This window comes from Myzus persicae, unplaced genomic scaffold (assembly GCF_001856785.1).
Source record: "Myzus persicae strain clone G006 unplaced genomic scaffold, MPER_G0061.0, whole genome shotgun sequence".
Classification (NCBI taxonomy): domain Eukaryota; kingdom Metazoa; phylum Arthropoda; class Insecta; order Hemiptera; family Aphididae; genus Myzus; species Myzus persicae.
Window position 1 is genome coordinate 22,151 of NW_019101058.1, and position 18,719 is coordinate 40,869.

The 18,719-nt window shown below is 27.7% G+C and overlaps 1 protein-coding gene across 2 annotated transcripts; it reads left to right on the plus strand.

Moving 5' to 3' along the window:
• Positions 1–1,640: 1,640 nt before the first annotated feature.
• On the plus strand, positions 1,641–14,245 carry LOC111027559. 2 transcript variants are annotated; one of them, XM_022305963.1, is made up of 6 exons: positions 1,641–1,701; positions 5,769–5,818; positions 9,767–9,837; positions 10,913–10,997; positions 11,084–11,192; positions 14,073–14,245. In XM_022305963.1, the coding sequence occupies exons 2-6, from the start codon at positions 5,814–5,816 to the stop codon at positions 14,160–14,162; spliced, it is 360 nt and encodes a 119-aa protein (XP_022161655.1). In that variant the 5' UTR covers positions 1,641–1,701; positions 5,769–5,813; the 3' UTR covers positions 14,163–14,245. The 2 variants fall into 2 exon arrangements, with proteins under 2 accessions (XP_022161655.1, XP_022161654.1); XM_022305962.1 differs by lacking the exon at positions 1,641–1,701 and adding an exon at positions 1,708–1,948.
• The last annotated feature ends 4,474 nt before the right edge of the window (positions 14,246–18,719 follow it).

Consider the following 18,719-nt stretch of genomic DNA (forward strand, 5'->3'; position numbering starts at 1 on the left):
TGAGATAAGGAAAATACTATTACGCTCTATTTATATTTACATAACGTCTATTACAGGCCAAATACAATCAGAGGTTGAATGAACAAACCTCTCTTTGTCATACGTATCTTATGCAAACAAATGTCCCGAACATTTCTGACCAACCATGGATTCTAAGGCTTGAGCCTTAGATGAAATTCGTCATATTGTAATCAAATACCTTAGGCTGCGATTGTGCCAGATCCTACTATCTGTACTTTCCAAACACGCGTTCTATTCCGGTCTTAATCAAAGTCCACCATGTATCATCGCCAATTGTGGAGGAGGCTTCTGTCATTTCGTTCTCCTTATCGTTAATTGTACAAACAACGAAAACAGATCTATCCTTTCGCTTATTAATATCGATTTTTCAATGGGAATCTCTTGATTTATAATTACGAATTTCTAACTAGAATTTTTCTAAATGCCATCCTGAAAACAGTCTTAATAATTTAAATATTACATAACGCATTTCATTTTGAATTATCGTTAGGTAATTCCTCGTTAACCCTTATGTGGTTGAAATATAATAATTTATGTAGACATTGCAATGTAAATACAAATTCTTTGCATTTTATAATCGCACCTAATTATCTACATGACAATATTGTTCGAATACTGAATAGTAATGACTATGAGCGTATAATAACATTAAGAGTAGGTAATTCATTTGTATTTAACGCCGTGATTTGCACACAATATAATGGTGTAGTACGTTTTAAATATTTTGTCAAATCATAGAAAACGTCGCCGTCGTCTCAAATTTTATTCAAACTCATTATTATATACGACCGAGCAATAATTAATAAATATTATTTACTATTTGTTATTATGTACTTATTATAATATGTATTCTGGGTGATTCATAAGCATGCTCACCCCGATTTTACGTTTAAAATATGCATATGCAACATGCACACATGTATTCAAATTTTGTGTTTTGGAATATTGCACCCAATAATTTCAAAACACAAGTAAATAATGTCCTTTTACTAAACTTTTATCTTTAGCATTTAAAGTAGAAAAAATGCAGAAACTTTTCGTTAGTTCCGATTACAGCAAGTTCAGGGAAATCATCTGATTCACACTTTGTATTAAACATTGTTAGTATTACCACTGGTAATATTTTCTATAGTAATATTCGAAAATATCGGTTTTAACTATATTTGAAAATTCCAACACTCAGAATTTGAATATATATTATGCATGATTTAAATTTTAAACATAAAATTAAGGAAATTATGCTTCAAAAATCACCCTGTATACTCTGTTTATTATAATAATAATATGTTAAATAATAATCAATTGTATATTTTTGTCTCATTTTGTTTCTGGGCCCTGGTCTGTACACTATTATATACACATTATTATAAAATTAAATAAAAATAAAACATTAATAATATGACGTATGTATATATTAGTATCCACCATTGCCTTACGTTGGTTACAACTGCAGTAGGTGTATATTAGTCGTATAAGCATCGCTTATGCTATGTAGTCCTGTCGACCTTGAAATATCCTTTCACCTGCGCGGAGCTGCGTGGAAACCATCAGTGCAGGTTTGTTATGTTTTGTGTATATTGTTGCCTTGGTAGCATGTATGTGTATCATAATGATATAATATTATAGCCAGACTACAACAACAACTACAACTGATACTGCAGCTCTACGTCTTATCAAACTGTAATGATATAACAATAAAGTTTTAATTTTTAAAGTCCAATTTTTGTTCGATTTCTATGTACACCAAAATAATATTGTTATATATATATATTATACTATAACGTAAGATTAAATGTCTTTTATCAGTGTGTATTGAAATCACCAGACACCTCTATTATAAAGTGTTCGGTGTTATACTCAGTGATACTATGGTATATTATATCATATTATTGTAGTTCCGCTGTTTTCATTATCAACCATAATGACCGTGAGTACCTTCGATTTTTTTATACACACTCATTCAATACGCTTGCAAAAAACATATTGTGGTTGTTATCGTATTTAGTGTAATTCGAAGGAGTGTAAGTGATGACAACGGGAGGAGGAGACCGAAATTAGTATTTTTATTCAAAGATTCCAACAGAAAATCGAAATTCCATAAGACGTGCTTTTCAAACTTTTGCGCAGAGTAAATTCTTCGATACATACCTACCTATATACTATTAGTTTTTATTACAACCGTACATTAAACTTAAACAATATACTATAAATATATAGACAATAAAGTCTGCACGTAAACAAGGCCACATATCATTGTAGGTCTAGCTGCGATTTCGGGGGCACAGCGGCCCAAAGTTTCATCGTTTGTTTATTTATTCCGTGCGGTTTGGCAAGTCAACACACACTCACAACCACATCCACCCACCCACCCACCCACTCGCCCACACTCACACACACATACATATATATCGTACGCGAGTCAAAAGCCAAAAACACAATATAGATAAAGTTTTTATTTCGCGGTAAGTTTATCACCGCCCTCCGGGCCAAAGGAGGATGACAACGCGTAACAAATATGCAGTATATAAGCTATGCGAAACAACTGCATAGGTATCGTCACCTATTTATATACATATAGGGGCACGGAAACGGACTATAATGTCTTTTACGTTTCTTATATTGCAAATAAATGCATATGCTCGGCCGTTATCGATTATTATAGCCTTTCGATGGCCAACCACAAAGGCAAACAGCCGACGACTTCGTAATGGCTGTAACCGGTGTAGGGTTTCCAGATTTTGAACTCACCAAGCATGATACTGAATGATCTATTTTTTATAATGTTCATTATATGTATATGTTACGGGCAAAGTGGAAAATTCGGGCAATGTATACAATGCCCGGGCATTGTACACAGTGACCGGGCATTGTATACAATGTCCGGGGTATATTGGGCATGGTAAATTGTGAAGTATTTATACAAATAATCTGCATAATATTATTTTACCTAATCAATGATATTATATACTAATAATTATTATACTCGTTTATATGGTTATTTATATAAGAGTATTAGAATTTTTTTTTAATTAATTCAATTTTAAATGTATTTAAAGGTAATGCAATAAAATATTATGTGCATAATGTTCAGTTATATGATATTATACATGAAGTTCATTTGTCAATTGGACATGGAGGTAGAAATAGAATGGAACACGAGATTAATAAAAAGTACAAAAATATAACTAGAGATGTAATAATGTTATACTTAAATAATTGCGAATCGTGTAAAAAGAAGGGAAGTACAGCTAAAAAAGGGTTGGTTGTAAAACCAATCATATCTTCTGAAATGAATTCTCGCTGTCAAATTGACTTGATCGACATGCAAGCACAATCAGATGTCGATTATAAATTCATATTAGTTTATCATTATCATCTAACAAAATATATTATGCAGATTATTTGTATAAATACTTCACAATTTACATTGCCCAATATACCTCGGACATTGTATACAATGCCCGGTCACTGTGTACAATGCCCGGGCATTGTATACATTGCCCGAATTTTCCACTTTGCCCGTAACATATATATTATTTTTTTTACGCTAATAGAAATATTTTAATCAAATAATATTTTGCTTACTATATCTATTGATTATTGTACTTTTCACTTGAATACATTTTCATCTTTATAGTTATATAACTCTTAATTCGTTAGAAGTTAATAACCAAAATTCATTTTGCAGACCATATTAGGTCTCGTACTGTATTTTCATTCATCTTCCTCCTTCTCTTTCTAGAAATTCCCGAATTTACCGAAAATTCCCTGAAAATCACCCCCAATATCGTCAAGTCTTGATAAATCGGATCTCAATAACTCGAAAACTTTGATGTCAACTCTCCCCTTGAAATACAGTTTTTGGGTTGTGTTGGAGGCATTTTATAACTAGAAAAATTCACAAATCCAATTTTTTTTTATAATTTTCGAGGTTCGATTTAAAGGGACTTGACTGTATTTTGGTTCTGTGTTTCAACGTGATCAAACAGTGAAGAAATCTGGAATGTTTAAGCTTAAATTTACACTCCACACTATACAGTATATTAGTTGATCGTGATACGATACGCACAATATTATTATGTCGTATCTGAAAATAATAAGTCCTTACTGAAAAACAACTATAATATTTTAAGATAAAATTGTTTTGTTCAGTCACAACCTGCACAACACATAATAAGCGAACAATGAATGTAATGAACAATTTGACCAGATATTATCATTTCCGCAATTCGGGTATAATAGTAATAACGATTAAGATTTTAGTCTTTATTGCTGAGTTGAATATTGTACTATGGACTTATAAAAGACAGAAAAGGGCAGCCCATTCAAACTCGAGATTAAGGTATTATGTGTGTGAGCAATTTAATAAGATAGAATTAAGAATTAATACAATTTTAATCCGATTAGAAAAAAAAGCGAGTACAAATAATGACATTTTTACACATTTTTATTTTGTGAAAAATAAATGTCTGTATGATTCATTAAAAAATATATATTTCTACCATATTGAGAATTGTTTTCAAAAGTATTTATTAATTTACTTAACATTTTTTGTTTAATTTTGGGTTATTTATTTTGTTTATTAACTTTTATTTATCTTCCACGTTTTTTGACTCAGTCGTTTTTGAAAATAAAAAAATCACGTAGTTTTTATCCGGATCTTTGTATCTGATTATTATCACAATGTTATTATGTTTAGATACTATTCCTGCGTATATCTAGGTGCGATAGGCATACTATATTATACAGATCAATGTTTAAAAGTGTTTATTGCAATGGTTTTGATATCGCTAAAATTAAACTAGCGCGATTAAAGACTTGACATACCATTAACAATATTCAATATATATTATTATATTTATTCGGCGATGTCATTGATTACAAATATAATTATTTTTGTTGATATTAACAATAATTATTAATGCAGAACGGATATGATCGGCGTTTTCTATATAACACTCAAATATCTAATCATGTGCCACAAATATTGTACTTGCGTGCATACATAGAATGCGATTTACTTGAGTGAGTTACCGAGATAATAACACGGTTGATATAATATACAGTTATGCTCAACTGTGCGAGCAAAGTTTTTGGAATATATTATGATATTATACTCGTTGAACGATGAAATGTATACCTATTGGCTATTACACTACATTTGTACAACAAATGGAATTCATAATATTATTAGTAGGTAAACTCGGTAGGTACCAACATTAATTATAAATATTGGTACGTAATTTAAGGTAATTTTAATGTAATATTGAAATACGTTATTAAAAATGTTAAATTAAAATTTATGTATCATAAATGGGTGATTTATGTTTTCATTTAATATTTATATGGTAGGTACTGTTGCATTATTGTAATTATAAGGGTAGATGTTTAATTGAAAATAATAATTGTTTTTTGACTAAATTAGTTCGATTTTACAGTTGAAATCAAAACGAATGAATTATCATATCATATGTGTTAAAGTTAACTATATTTTGTTTTGTTTTCTTTACATTTAATTTTTATATCAAGAATAGGATTTAAGAACTACCCAATGATCTAGTCTACTTAGACAAAACAGTTATTCGACTTCGGTCCTATTTGTCACAATATTAATTTTTCAATACCTAAACTTAACAATTTGATAACTAATCACCTTTTTTAAATTAAAAATAATATTGTATGATATTATTATTGTTTATATTTAAAATTTAAAGTATAATATACTAATATTTATGTTTTCGTAACAGGCTGAACGAGCAAAGTCAAAAATTGGTCGTTGGGTCGATGAAACTATGAAGTAAGTGTATTTAAATAAGACCTGCACACTAGTAACTATGTCCTTTTTTTTTTAGGCATCCCTTACGTTTACACTTTATAACAATATTATATTTGGTAATTATTGAATATAATTGGTTTATATGTTACGGGTTAGCTCTTAAAAAGGGTAGTGTAGGTACATACAAATTCATGCAGAGTAATGTATACATTTCGGTATATCCGAATTGGTTTCCGGGTTGTTTCGAATAGTATAATATCCGAAATGGTTCCGAATTATTTAAAAAGAATTTTCGATTTTCCTTCCCAATTTTTACAGACATTGGACTGTCAATATATGATGGAGATCTTGTTAAAAGTTGTGTTTTTTTTTGTTTTGAAACAGTTCATAGTGTAGGTTATATTTTAAATTAAAAAATATAAAATAAATAATTATTATGCTTATAATAATAATAATAAATATAATTGGTTTCTTTGTTTTTTCAATATCATACATTAATCAACTCGAAAGCGATTTAGAATAGGTATTATGAACAAATTAGGATGTCAATTTTCAGGCGTGGGAACCAATTCGGATGCATCCATACATTATATATATTTAAGGTGATTATCCGATGAAATTAAGCACTAGCTCAATGGTTCCTAACAGTTTTTATTCTACGTCTTTTTTGTAAATTTTCAAAAATCTCACGCCCCCCCCCCCTCTTAAATTAGAGTTTTTTGTTTGTTTTATTGATACAAAATAACTATATATAATACAAATAATGAATTATTTTCTTTTTTCATCATTTAAAAATAAAATATAAATCAATTTAATAATTAATAATATTATTTTTATATTTTTTTAATACATAGTATAAATAATTGTATATTAAACATCATATTATTAAGTAAAATTAATTTATTGTTTTCAATTTTACTGGTTGTAAAATGGCATAATTATTTTAACAACAAAATTCTCTTAATTTTATCATCAGTATATGTTAAACTGATGGTAAGACCAATGATGCACCAAACATATAAAATAGTTCATATTTTAAACAGTATAATATTCTAGAAACAAAAACCAAATCATACTAATCCGAAATGAAAATGTATTATAAGATTACTATTAAACTATTAATTATATATTTGAACAATTTTATCAGGTATTTAATTAAAATTTATCAAGTAGAATCCGATTTATTTGAAACAGTTGATGTCTGTGAAATATTTTTGGATTCAGAACGAAGCGAAGAATGTATTGATTAAACAATGTGTGTTTTTATTTATTTTTCTAGTAGAAAAAATGCACCAAACATCAACTTTGAGGGAGATTTCTAATAATAAATTTGATTTAGTTAGTACTTTTGGGTAGTCACAATTTAATATTTTAAGTAATTTTTTTAATAATTAGAAAAAACTAGGCAACTACTCTGTTTTACTGTAAGTGGCGAGTGTACCTCGTCGTTAAGTAGAGGTCACTGTAATGAATTATTAGTTAAATTTAAATTTAACCATAAATCATCGTAAAACAACGAAAAATGATTTTGTGTGAAGTTTTTTGTCAGCCCATATTACAAAATATATTTTGTAAAATATTCTTTGTCTCTTTGATGTTGCTCTTAAATTGAGTAATTTTATTATTAGTATTTGTGTATTACGATTTACTGTAGGATGATTTAATTTTTTTATATTTTATTGAATCTTAGAAACATTTCCAAATCTTAGTTATAAATATTAAACATTTGAGTAAATTTTAATTAAAAAATAATAGTTGCAAACTATCTTGATTTTTGACTCTAATTTCCGCTGGAAAACGATTGTACTTTAACAATTTTACGTACAGATTTTTTTTTGTGGTTACAACTTTGAAAACATCTATTATTGAGTGGGTTTTCATAAAAAAATGATTATCTAAAATAGTTATTTTATCAATGTATGTACTTACTTCACAGTTTACCTACTTACTGAGTCGTAGATAATATTATACTAATTATCCGAGTAATTTACAAAACAAACGTTTTATGGATAATATTTTTACTTTTTTAAATTATAGGTATGGGCATGACGTTTAGTGTTTTTCTTACCCGGATAATGTGTATATTATCAGTCTTTCGTAATTTACGCATAACTTAAACATAATGTTAGTGTGTAAATATCACAATTATTTTAAACTATATAAATGAACATTATCCTATCCCTCTGACTGTTTTTGGCGTTGTAGGACATCTTCCTCCGATACATTTGTTGAAGTGGACATTTTCTCCCCATATCTATTTTTAAAAGTTTATTATTTATTCTGAAATAATTTTTATTTAGAAAATCTTTTAGCTGCTATATTTATTTAAAATTACATGTTGACTTAATTATAAGTAAGCATATTAAATAGGAACAAATAAAATAAAAATTGTGGAAAAGGTCACGGTTCTTTATATCCTACATTATAAGAATAATTTAACCTTCCATAATGACCATCCTCCCATCAAGCATCTAAATAATTCTACAAACGATTCCATAAAAATCTAACTACATAATCATTCATTCATCTCATCTAAAATTGATCCTCTCTAGACCTAACTGATACAACTTGTGGACTGAAAAGAAAATGGTCCAAAGACCTTTTAACATAATTATTGTTTATACTTTATACTCAATTTTATTAAAAAATACTTCAACTCAGATATATAGACAACTTATTATAATGTTATTACTTATTATTACTTAATATGTAGATAGGTAGGTATAAAAAGTGCAATAGAAATACCCAACATATTTAATAACTTGTTCTCACCAATATTTAATCATTTTTTTTAATACCAAAAATAACATTTTTGATTTTTTTTTAAAATTCAAAACAGTAAAATAAAATAAAAAAATTATAAATACAGTTTTTGAGAAATCTTGATGGTAAAAACGTTTGATTAAGTCAAATAGTTTATTTTTTACAATTTTTTAAAAAATAATTTTTTTTTTTAGTACCTACCTACCTAAATTAGTTTGAAAAACTTTTTTCAAAATAATCTTTTTGGGTATTTTCTGACAGAAGAATACTTCTTAAGCTATTTTTTATTCAAATACATTCATATTTTCGGCATCAATTTTTTTTTATGTGTCAGGACTTTCTGCTACACTCTGTATTTTTAGAATAATGTCAATGGATATTTTCTTTATCATTTATTTTTCTTCTCTGATAAAATTTTCTTAATATAGATTGTGAATGAAAATAATTTAATTATAATGAACAAATAAAATAAAAATAAAAATATTTTAAGAAATTACTATTTACCTAATTGTTTTCACAACGAACAACAAGAAACTATTTTTTTACAACTTTTTAATGATTCTAAATACGTCGATATGTTTTTAATTATTTATGTTAGAATTTTAAAACAATTGTTTGATATATTAGAGATTTTAAATGATTTAAAATTGTTCGGGTGTATATTTACACTGCACTAGAGTAGCTTAGAAACCATTTTGTGTAAGATTATTTTTCTCTCATTTTTTTTGCCAATTATAATATTTTGTGCTTTGTCAATTTTTTTATTTGACTAATAATGTTCACTGGTAATTTTTTCTGCAAGAGACATATTTTATTATTTAGTAAGAAACATAAACACTACAACTATTGATTAGTGATTGATAAATCATAACATATTAATTATGTACATTGCACATACTGCATACATAGTTCACACATGCATATGTGTACATCCATATTATAAAACAGAAAGCGTGTAATGTAAAAATGTTATGAATGATAATTACAATCTGGAGCTGGGTGCTAATGATTCATAAATCGCAGCTTCCCCCCTCCCCCCGACCTAACCACTATGCCACGTCTAATGCACAGTACAGCAATTCCAATGTTTTCTTTTGCGTACAACAATAAATTATTGTGCGTTGCTAATAAATTATGCAGTTATGAATATTATAAAAACGACTTTATGCTTAATGATAATGTTACCACTGTGTTGTTTTGTTGTAGAGGAAAATTCGATAACTTTGTTGGTTCACGAAAGAAATCAAGCTCCAACACGGCTACAAAAATAAACAATGGTAATTTAAACAATACAATAGCTGAATTTGTGTACCTATGGTAAAAAATGATTGTGATAGAAAACGAGATTGTGATGAATGCAAATCGCTTCGATAAAAAAAATTGTTAGGGGATTGGTTGAGATGTGTGTTAATTGGATAAATACAGTTAATTAATGATGTTATTACTTATTATGAGAATAATATTATAATGTATGGGCATACAGCATATTATACATTTTTTAAAAACAGCCAACTGCCTATATTATACCTCAGAAGATAATTATTGTAATCGATAAATAAATAATTTTACCATATTATAATATAGGTTGAGTAGATATATTAGTATTTATATTAAGTATGACGTTAGTAGGTACCTACTTGTAAAATTCATTTTTGAGTTATTATTGTTCATTGTAAGGTAGGTACATAATATAATACGTTATAACTTATAATGTATCATGTGTAAATTTTTATTATTATATTTGTAACAAGTAATAACAATAGGCAACACAATTAATTATTATTGTAATTTGTACTTATTATCTTATTATTTACTATTATAATATTAACCTTAACACACTCTGTCATATAATACATAAATATAATTAAACAATTCGTATTGTACATTACATTTAATAACTAAGACTAGAGATGTCAAGATGTGAGTTTTTATAATACAGTGGTATAAAATTAAACTATACAGGCTGTATACATACAACAATTATATTAGATTGTTGATATTATTAGAAAATCAATTTTATATTAAGCATACAATTTACCGTGAATAGTAACTACATTATTTTACAAATCATTTTAATTGTTTCTGGTCATTATAAGGTATAGGTATCAAGACTGATAGCATAAAGCTTAAAAATATATTAATTTACTCTAAAGTGATTCTAGTATTATTGTGGTTTTTAAAATGTTTTCTGAAATCATCAAGCTATTTTAAAATTGGTCATAAAAATATAATATACCATAGTTGTCGTTCTATAACCTGTGTTCAATTTCTTCTATACGGTTTAATACTGGTTTTATACCGGTATAATAAAATACTGTATTTTGAAATAATATCCAACTAAAATCGTTTCAGATATACCAATACTGCCGGATGCAGAAGAAAATATTGACGCGGATTTGTTATATACCGTAAAACCCGCAGAGTTGCATTCGAGAACGTAAAATATATAAAATAATAATAATTTGGACTTTAGTAATATATAATATTATTATTTAACCAATCGGGATTACTATCGTGTTTCAGGACAGAATCCACTTATGAAGAGGAAACGATGAGACCTCCGATTAATTTGGTCGATATTGATCTTGGACTATTATTCAGCAACATGACGCAGAAACATCACTTGGAAGACGTACGAACAATATTACTTTTGCAAATTTTAAAATATCGAAATAAGCTTTCATAGTGCCCTAGATAATATTTTTACATTTAAATTTTATAATAGGCCAATTTACTCTAATATTAAAAACGACAGAGTAAAACGGATTGTTCTTAACGTTTTACTGTCTATGACCCAGTGGTGACCGTATAGGTAGGCTACTAAGTCCAACCCCCTAAAATGTCTTCCTTCTACAAAATAAAAACTCTTATTTATCACCCTAATCAATACACCGAGCAGATTAATTGTTAGTAATTTTTAATAAATATAAAATAAATTGTAAAATGGCAATAACACCAAGAATCATAGTTTCTTTTAGCTGATTATAACATCGCTAAATGACTGCGTTAATCGTCGTGCGTATCATACACCTTCGATTATTACCACGGTTATTACAGCCTGAAGACTGAAGAGGCTCTACAAAATAAATGGCCTGGTTTATTACTCTAAACCTCGACTATATCTACATTTGAGACTAACTCTATAATTTATTTTGTTTTAACCAATTTTATAAAAACGTTTTGGCAAAAAAAAATAATGTAACCGAGGATGAAACACCCCTCACGGGCTTGAGATTATTTTTAAGTAAAAACCTAACCGAATAACCGAACTTAAGTTCTAAATACTCTACTGGACTCCCATGTTAAGCGTTAGAAAGATAGAGACATCATGTCATGTGGGTGATGGGTATACACTATACACTATACAGTCCTCTTATTCTGGTGTATATCATGTCCGCTGGTATTTATTGGAAAACTGATTTATAAATAAAATACCATTAAGTATCACTTGAATAATTAACGGTGATTAAAATATAATATTATAAATAGCATCAAAGGTAGCCTATTATAATCCATATAGGTATAGTATTATATAATATATCATTAAATAGGTAGTATATATTGTTATTGTATTATAAAATAATTAAACTTTTACGCAGCACATTTAAAAACTAACATTATGAGTAATTAAACATTTTTTTCCATTTAAAAGCATAGTGTACACATTATTATTCTAAATCAACATACATAATAATATTCTGTATGAATAATATTATGTACGATGAATAATATGACTGCAGAACAAATATTATACGTATTTATATACGTATCACAAGTTTTGTGAATTATATATATATATCATTTTTGTATCAATTTTTGTATTTTTTAATGTATAAAAAAAAAGATAGTAGCGTTGGTAAATTGAAAGATAATTCAACTTGAAAATAGTTTCATTTTTAAGTTGAAAATTGAATGGTTACTTAGTCCCTTTTGTATATGAAAAATGAACTTTATAAAAAAAAAAAATTAAAAAACTTTAGTTTTAACAATAAATTATGCATAAAAAACACTATTTTCCATTTAAATTTATATATTCTAAATACAGGAATGACTGAATATTGTACAAAATGTTACACAACACAATATTATAGGCCAGTAAATCAAAAACTTTTACTCTACTACAATGATAAATTACTCACTTTACCACGTTTTTATAATTGTTTTTCTTTTAATTACCTACCTAACATAGTCGGAACTGACATTTCCCACTTTACTTTTCAGGTAATATTTACCACTCAAGTAGACGTTAAGAGGAAACCAACTTTGAATAAGTTGGTCCAAGACTACCTACTAAGAGTCTTTGGAGATATTTTTTTTGTAAATAACGTCTAAACATTAGATATCTTATTAAAAATAAAATATAGGTCCTTTTTCTTTTTATCATTCTTAAAATTGAAAGCTCCTTTTATAATTGTATTTATTTTTTCGTATAAATCTAATTCGCCAACAGCAAAATACGTGTATAGACTCGAATAGACTAGTTTTAACATAATAAGTACCCTGACCTTATTCTACTAGAAGTAGACGGCGTAAGCTTCACTGCATTTATTTTGCTTAGTTCAAAATATTAATTATATAGTTTAAATGAAAGTTATTCTTTTCAAGACTCTAGGAAAATTTAATTTACTAATCAAACGTTTAGTACTTCCAACAGCAAATTTAAATATAGTTTTTAATCATCCTTATCCATGGCATATGTATAATTTATTTCATTCCTTAAAGTCAATATTTATTTTAAACATTTAGTACTTTAGAACGGGTTTCGTGCAGAAAATCATTAAAATGTTCACAAAAACTCATCTCAAATTCGAGAAAATAATTGTTGTGTTAACGATTTTAATTAACCAGGAAAATTTGATTTTTTTTTATACTCATTAAGGAAAAAAAGTTATAATGATAGCCTTAACATATTCTATACTATACCTATTTCGGTTAATCGATGTTCTTAATATTATAATGGCGGTATAATATACAGAGTGAGTCACCTGCTATGCTTAACCTCTATTTTCTTCAATAATACAGTGATTCATAACCTGATTTTTGGAATTTTTAAATATACCTAAATAGGTACCATATTTTTAAATTCTTGAAATTTTTTTAATGCGTAATAGGAATAAAATAGAAGGTTACCGTTTTAAAAACAAAAGTTTGTATCAAGAGTAGGTCAATTATGCAGCACAAAAAATCTCAACACTCTGAAAATGTGGTATTTATAAGTATACAATAAAAGTATATTAAAAATTCCAAACATTAGAATTTGAATAAATTCATTATTAAATGTGAAACAGGCGATGAGCAATGAGCATACTTGTGGTGAATCACTCTGTATAATATTATATAGCACTATAATACTACGGTACACTTGACAAACGGTATTGTTATTGTGTCTCAGATGGTTGTTATTCAAACGATTTGGATGCATATAACCGCGAAGTCGTACTTTAATATCATGACGTTTGTTGTGTAAGAAGCGTGAATGAGATCAATGGAAATATTTTGTTTGTGATTACAGGTGGACGCGGATGAACGAGACGTCGGGAGAATGATACAGCGGCACCTTAAGTTGTTGAACATTGGAACTGTAGTCGAAGATGAACATTGACATTTGACATAGCATTATCCTGCACCCTTATGGCCTTATATAATATATTACATATAAATATAAATTTAAAAGTTATAACTTTATAAGTTTACATTATTTACCTGATTACATGATCAAAAAAATAAAAAATAACAATTGCATGAACACCAAACACTCTTTACTACCATGTTCAAATTTTGCATTTTTCAAAAATTTTGTTAAAGTGAATTTTTAGGTGTTTTGTTATGCATCAATATTTTGATTGTTGAATATTTCGATGCCTTAGGTTTTTTTTAATGTTAAATGTGATATAAATTAAGAGCTTATATAACAGGATAGATTAATACACCACAATTCACTTAGGTCTAGTACATTTAATACAAATATTTGTTGGATACTTGGTATTCATCCATCATCCATCATCGTTAAAAAAAAAATATTCTGCCAAGATTATACAATTTAAATTTTAAATTTAATAAGATATCATCATCATTAAAATAAAATTGGGTAGTGGGTTGGAATTAGAAAATAGAGTAGGTAAATCTTGATAAATAAAAGCACAGTAAATAAACTGAGATGAGTGTTTACAGTTTTCAACTTGTGTATAAAAAATAGATATAAAAGGAATCGTTTATAACAACACTGGTTGTAGTGACATATCGGGTTTTATGACCTTAAAGTAGGAACTGAAAAAATTTCATAGGTATGTTTAAAATGTTAAATTTTATCGGTAGTTATGACCATCTGTTATTATGACCCATTTTCCTTGGTCCCTTGAACGTCATTATAAACGATTTCTACTGTACCCATATACTGCTATATAGTTACAGATACAAATATCGGTTAAACTGACAGTATTGTAAACTTTGATTTAAGGCAGTTAAAAATTAATTTACCAATCGAAGCTTTTAAATATTGTGTCAAATTTTGGACCATCATGTTGGTGATTTTTTTTCAAGTATCCATAAGAAATAAAAACTATCAGCGTGGAAAAAAAACGAATGACTATATTATAACTAGGGGTTTTTTATACAAAGCAAGAGGTAAGCAAAAATATATAAGCTTCATAGGTCCCTATAAAAAAAAAACTTGTCGGAAAAGGTTTGGAAAATTATTAAAAACACAATTTGTCTACAATATAAATTATTATATATATTTTAATGTATTAAATTGTTCTTCAAATATTTTATAAAAAAGTATATATTAGAATAGTAATGGTAAAATAACTATGTAATCTTATGAATAATGAGTAATTCATCAAAGTTTCATTACAAAAACATTTTTTACGTATACAATATTATTATGTACAAGTACAATGTATACACCCATAGACAATAGCATTTTAAAAGTTCTTAGACATTCAGTTCAGAAAAGTTAAAAAATCCATTTGCCACGTACCTATCAGTTATTTTTTTTTGGAATACCACTACAAATTTGGTAATTTAAAGTTTTTCATTTGAATACAAAACATGTTTTAATAATACATACGACGTCTTACGCAGTTTACCCGAATCGTTCGTGAATTTCATTTTTGTAAAAACGATTATATTCGTAGTTACTATTTACACATTTATAAATGATTTAACACCTTCTTGTAGTATTCATTAGATGTGTTTAATTTATAAACATTGACTTTTCTCCCCTTCTCGTAACTGTTGTACATATAGTTACTTACTATAGTTTCTAATAAACTTAATTTAAAAAAAATGATGTTATATCTAGTGAGTATAATAAAATACATGTATAATTTGAGTACAGTTAAAACTTAAATTAAATTATGAACAACGACATGCAGAAGTCGTTTAAAGTACTTTATGAAATGTTAACTATTTATTTTATTATACCAATTACTTTAGTTTTGGATGTACTGTCACCACTCACCAGAATATTATAAGACATTGAGGCAGGCTAATAATTCGTGGTACTGGTGAAATAGGGCCACCGATGTAGCTGCTATCCCCCTTAACTGCACATTTGCATTTGGTTTTTATGTGCAAATTTCACTTTTTATTTTATCAGAAAATTACATGATATTATATTATTATGATCCACCCAGAATCACCCGCCAAATTTGAACGTGCATCGAAGGATACACCTTAACCATGGGATATCCGTCACTAATTGCATATATTATCCTACCTACCTTATATATTTGAATCTTGTGTGTGTAGGTACCTATGTTTTTTAACTCTTTTTGCACAAGTTCATCGGTGTTATCGGCGGTTGTCCGTTCCGGGTGATCAACTAGGAAATAGAGAGATTACTGTTTGTTTGAAGTTTACACCTTGAAATCTGCAGCTGTGCAGGGTAGATACAATTATATCAAATTTAAATTATTATTTTTTTGAGAATTTCATATAAATGATTAATAATTACTTGACGTAATTAAAGTAATTAAAAAATCGTAAGTTGATTTAATAACTGTAGGTTTGTAATTCGATAACCTACAAAATTTAAATGTGCTAACTGATAGTCGTAGAGGGGATGGGAGATTTTATATTTTATGATAAGGTACCTACAGATCTACTGATTATTATTATCACTTATTAGTTATTATACCTAGTTATTATAAAATATATTACCGTTCTTAGTTGTTGGATCTGGGATTTTTTTTATGGTTTTTAAATACCTACTTATTATGAAGTATGAACAAGTTTAGGGTAAAAAAAATGTAACCTATTCAGTGGCAGAACAGTCTGCAGCATTTAATACGTTTAGTTATACGTGATCATTGATAATATTTAAGTAATTTATGATTAAAAAATAAAGTTCGATATGCGGAACTCCGGATGCCCCCGGAGTACTGAAGCACCTCCCTCTTAAATACAGCACTGGTTGTAGCCAAAAGCGTTATCCGCTATGTACGTTTATATCAAACTATATGACATAATATTATGTTGAAAACAATGTCGGACGAAGTTTGAAACTTAAACCACCGAACCGCCTCACTTGTATACGCCGCCATTTCAAGCTTTAATAATAATACATCTATCGTACCTAGCTGTATCATATATATATATATATTATATAGTGTATAAATATTGTCTTATGTGCGTTGGAAAATATTTCGGTATATAAGTAGGTCAACGTGGTATAACAATAAAAATGATAATAATAAAAATAAAAATAATAATATGTGCATAATAATAATATAATATAATATCCGCGTATTGTCACACCGTCGTTCGGCTGGAAACTTTCCGTTTCTGCCTCCCTCGCCCCTCTTGCCCATCTACGAGTACCTATCTATACACATAGCACACTGTCGATTGCCGTGATAGAACATTAAAACCTGATTGCGTTCTGTATATAATAGCTGATACAAAATATACAAAAACAATATCGTAGGTTTATGTATATAGATATTATATTTACCAACTATTATTATTATTATTATTATTGTGACTTATCGTCGTCATCATCATCATCATTGTTATTTTCATCGGCATTATTATTATTATTATTGTAGTGATGGTGATGTAATATCATAACAGCAGACAATCATGGAAAAATGATACACATAAATATGAAATACAATATAGTATATACCTATATACTATAATATGATATATACGGAGTGATCCATTTAACGCAAGACACTCTCGATGCTTCAATGTTTCACAAAGCACTAATATTAAATAGTTTTAAGTAGTTACAAAACAATATTTTTGGAAAAAAAATATTTCTCACTATTATCGTTATATTTTTTCACAGTTTTTCACTCTTTTTGATGAAATAAAACATTTTTAATTAATATTTTGAAAAAGAATATTATGGGGAGTATTTTTATCTACTGAAATCAATTTTGAATAAGTGGTGCTTATTAGATATACCATATACCTAATAGTATTTAAAGTTTTTTCGAGAGGACCAACGTTTTGCGGGGTTTCCCTGCAGTAGGAACCACTAGACTCAGTTCATCTGAACTTAAATAGGTACTTAATCTTATTAATATTTTACCTAAATTAAATATTTATATTTGAAATTAAGTACTCGCTTAAAATATTTTTCTTTGGAATGAGGGAATATTTGTGTTGCTACTGAAAAAATCAGAAAACGATTACGTTAACAACTATGTTACGAGTATAATATATTTTTAGAAAAACGGTTTTTTAACGACTTAAATTATTAATTGTGTAAGTAAAACATTTTCAAAAACGTCAATGTAGTTTTTGAAATAACGCGAGTTTTTCACGTTAAATGGATCATCTGGTATACAAGTGTAACACAAAGACCTGACAAATTTAAAATTGATACCTACAAGTTAAGCAATTTATACTCAAAAAAATATTGATATTTAAAAAAAAATGTAAAAGTAAGCTACTCGACTTAAATGTATGTGTTTTTACATTATTTTTTTTTTTTAATCAGATTAACAAAAAAAAAAAACATTACATATTGATTCGAGCAAAAGTTGTCAGGTCTTCGTGGTACACCTTGTACATGTATTATATTATATTACAATGTTATCAAACTCGGTAAATTATGTAAAATGTCTATAATAATAATATATAGGTAGGTAGGTGTAGTGTCACAGTGGGGGAAGTAAGTAGTATCACACGGGATGTGCTATGCATG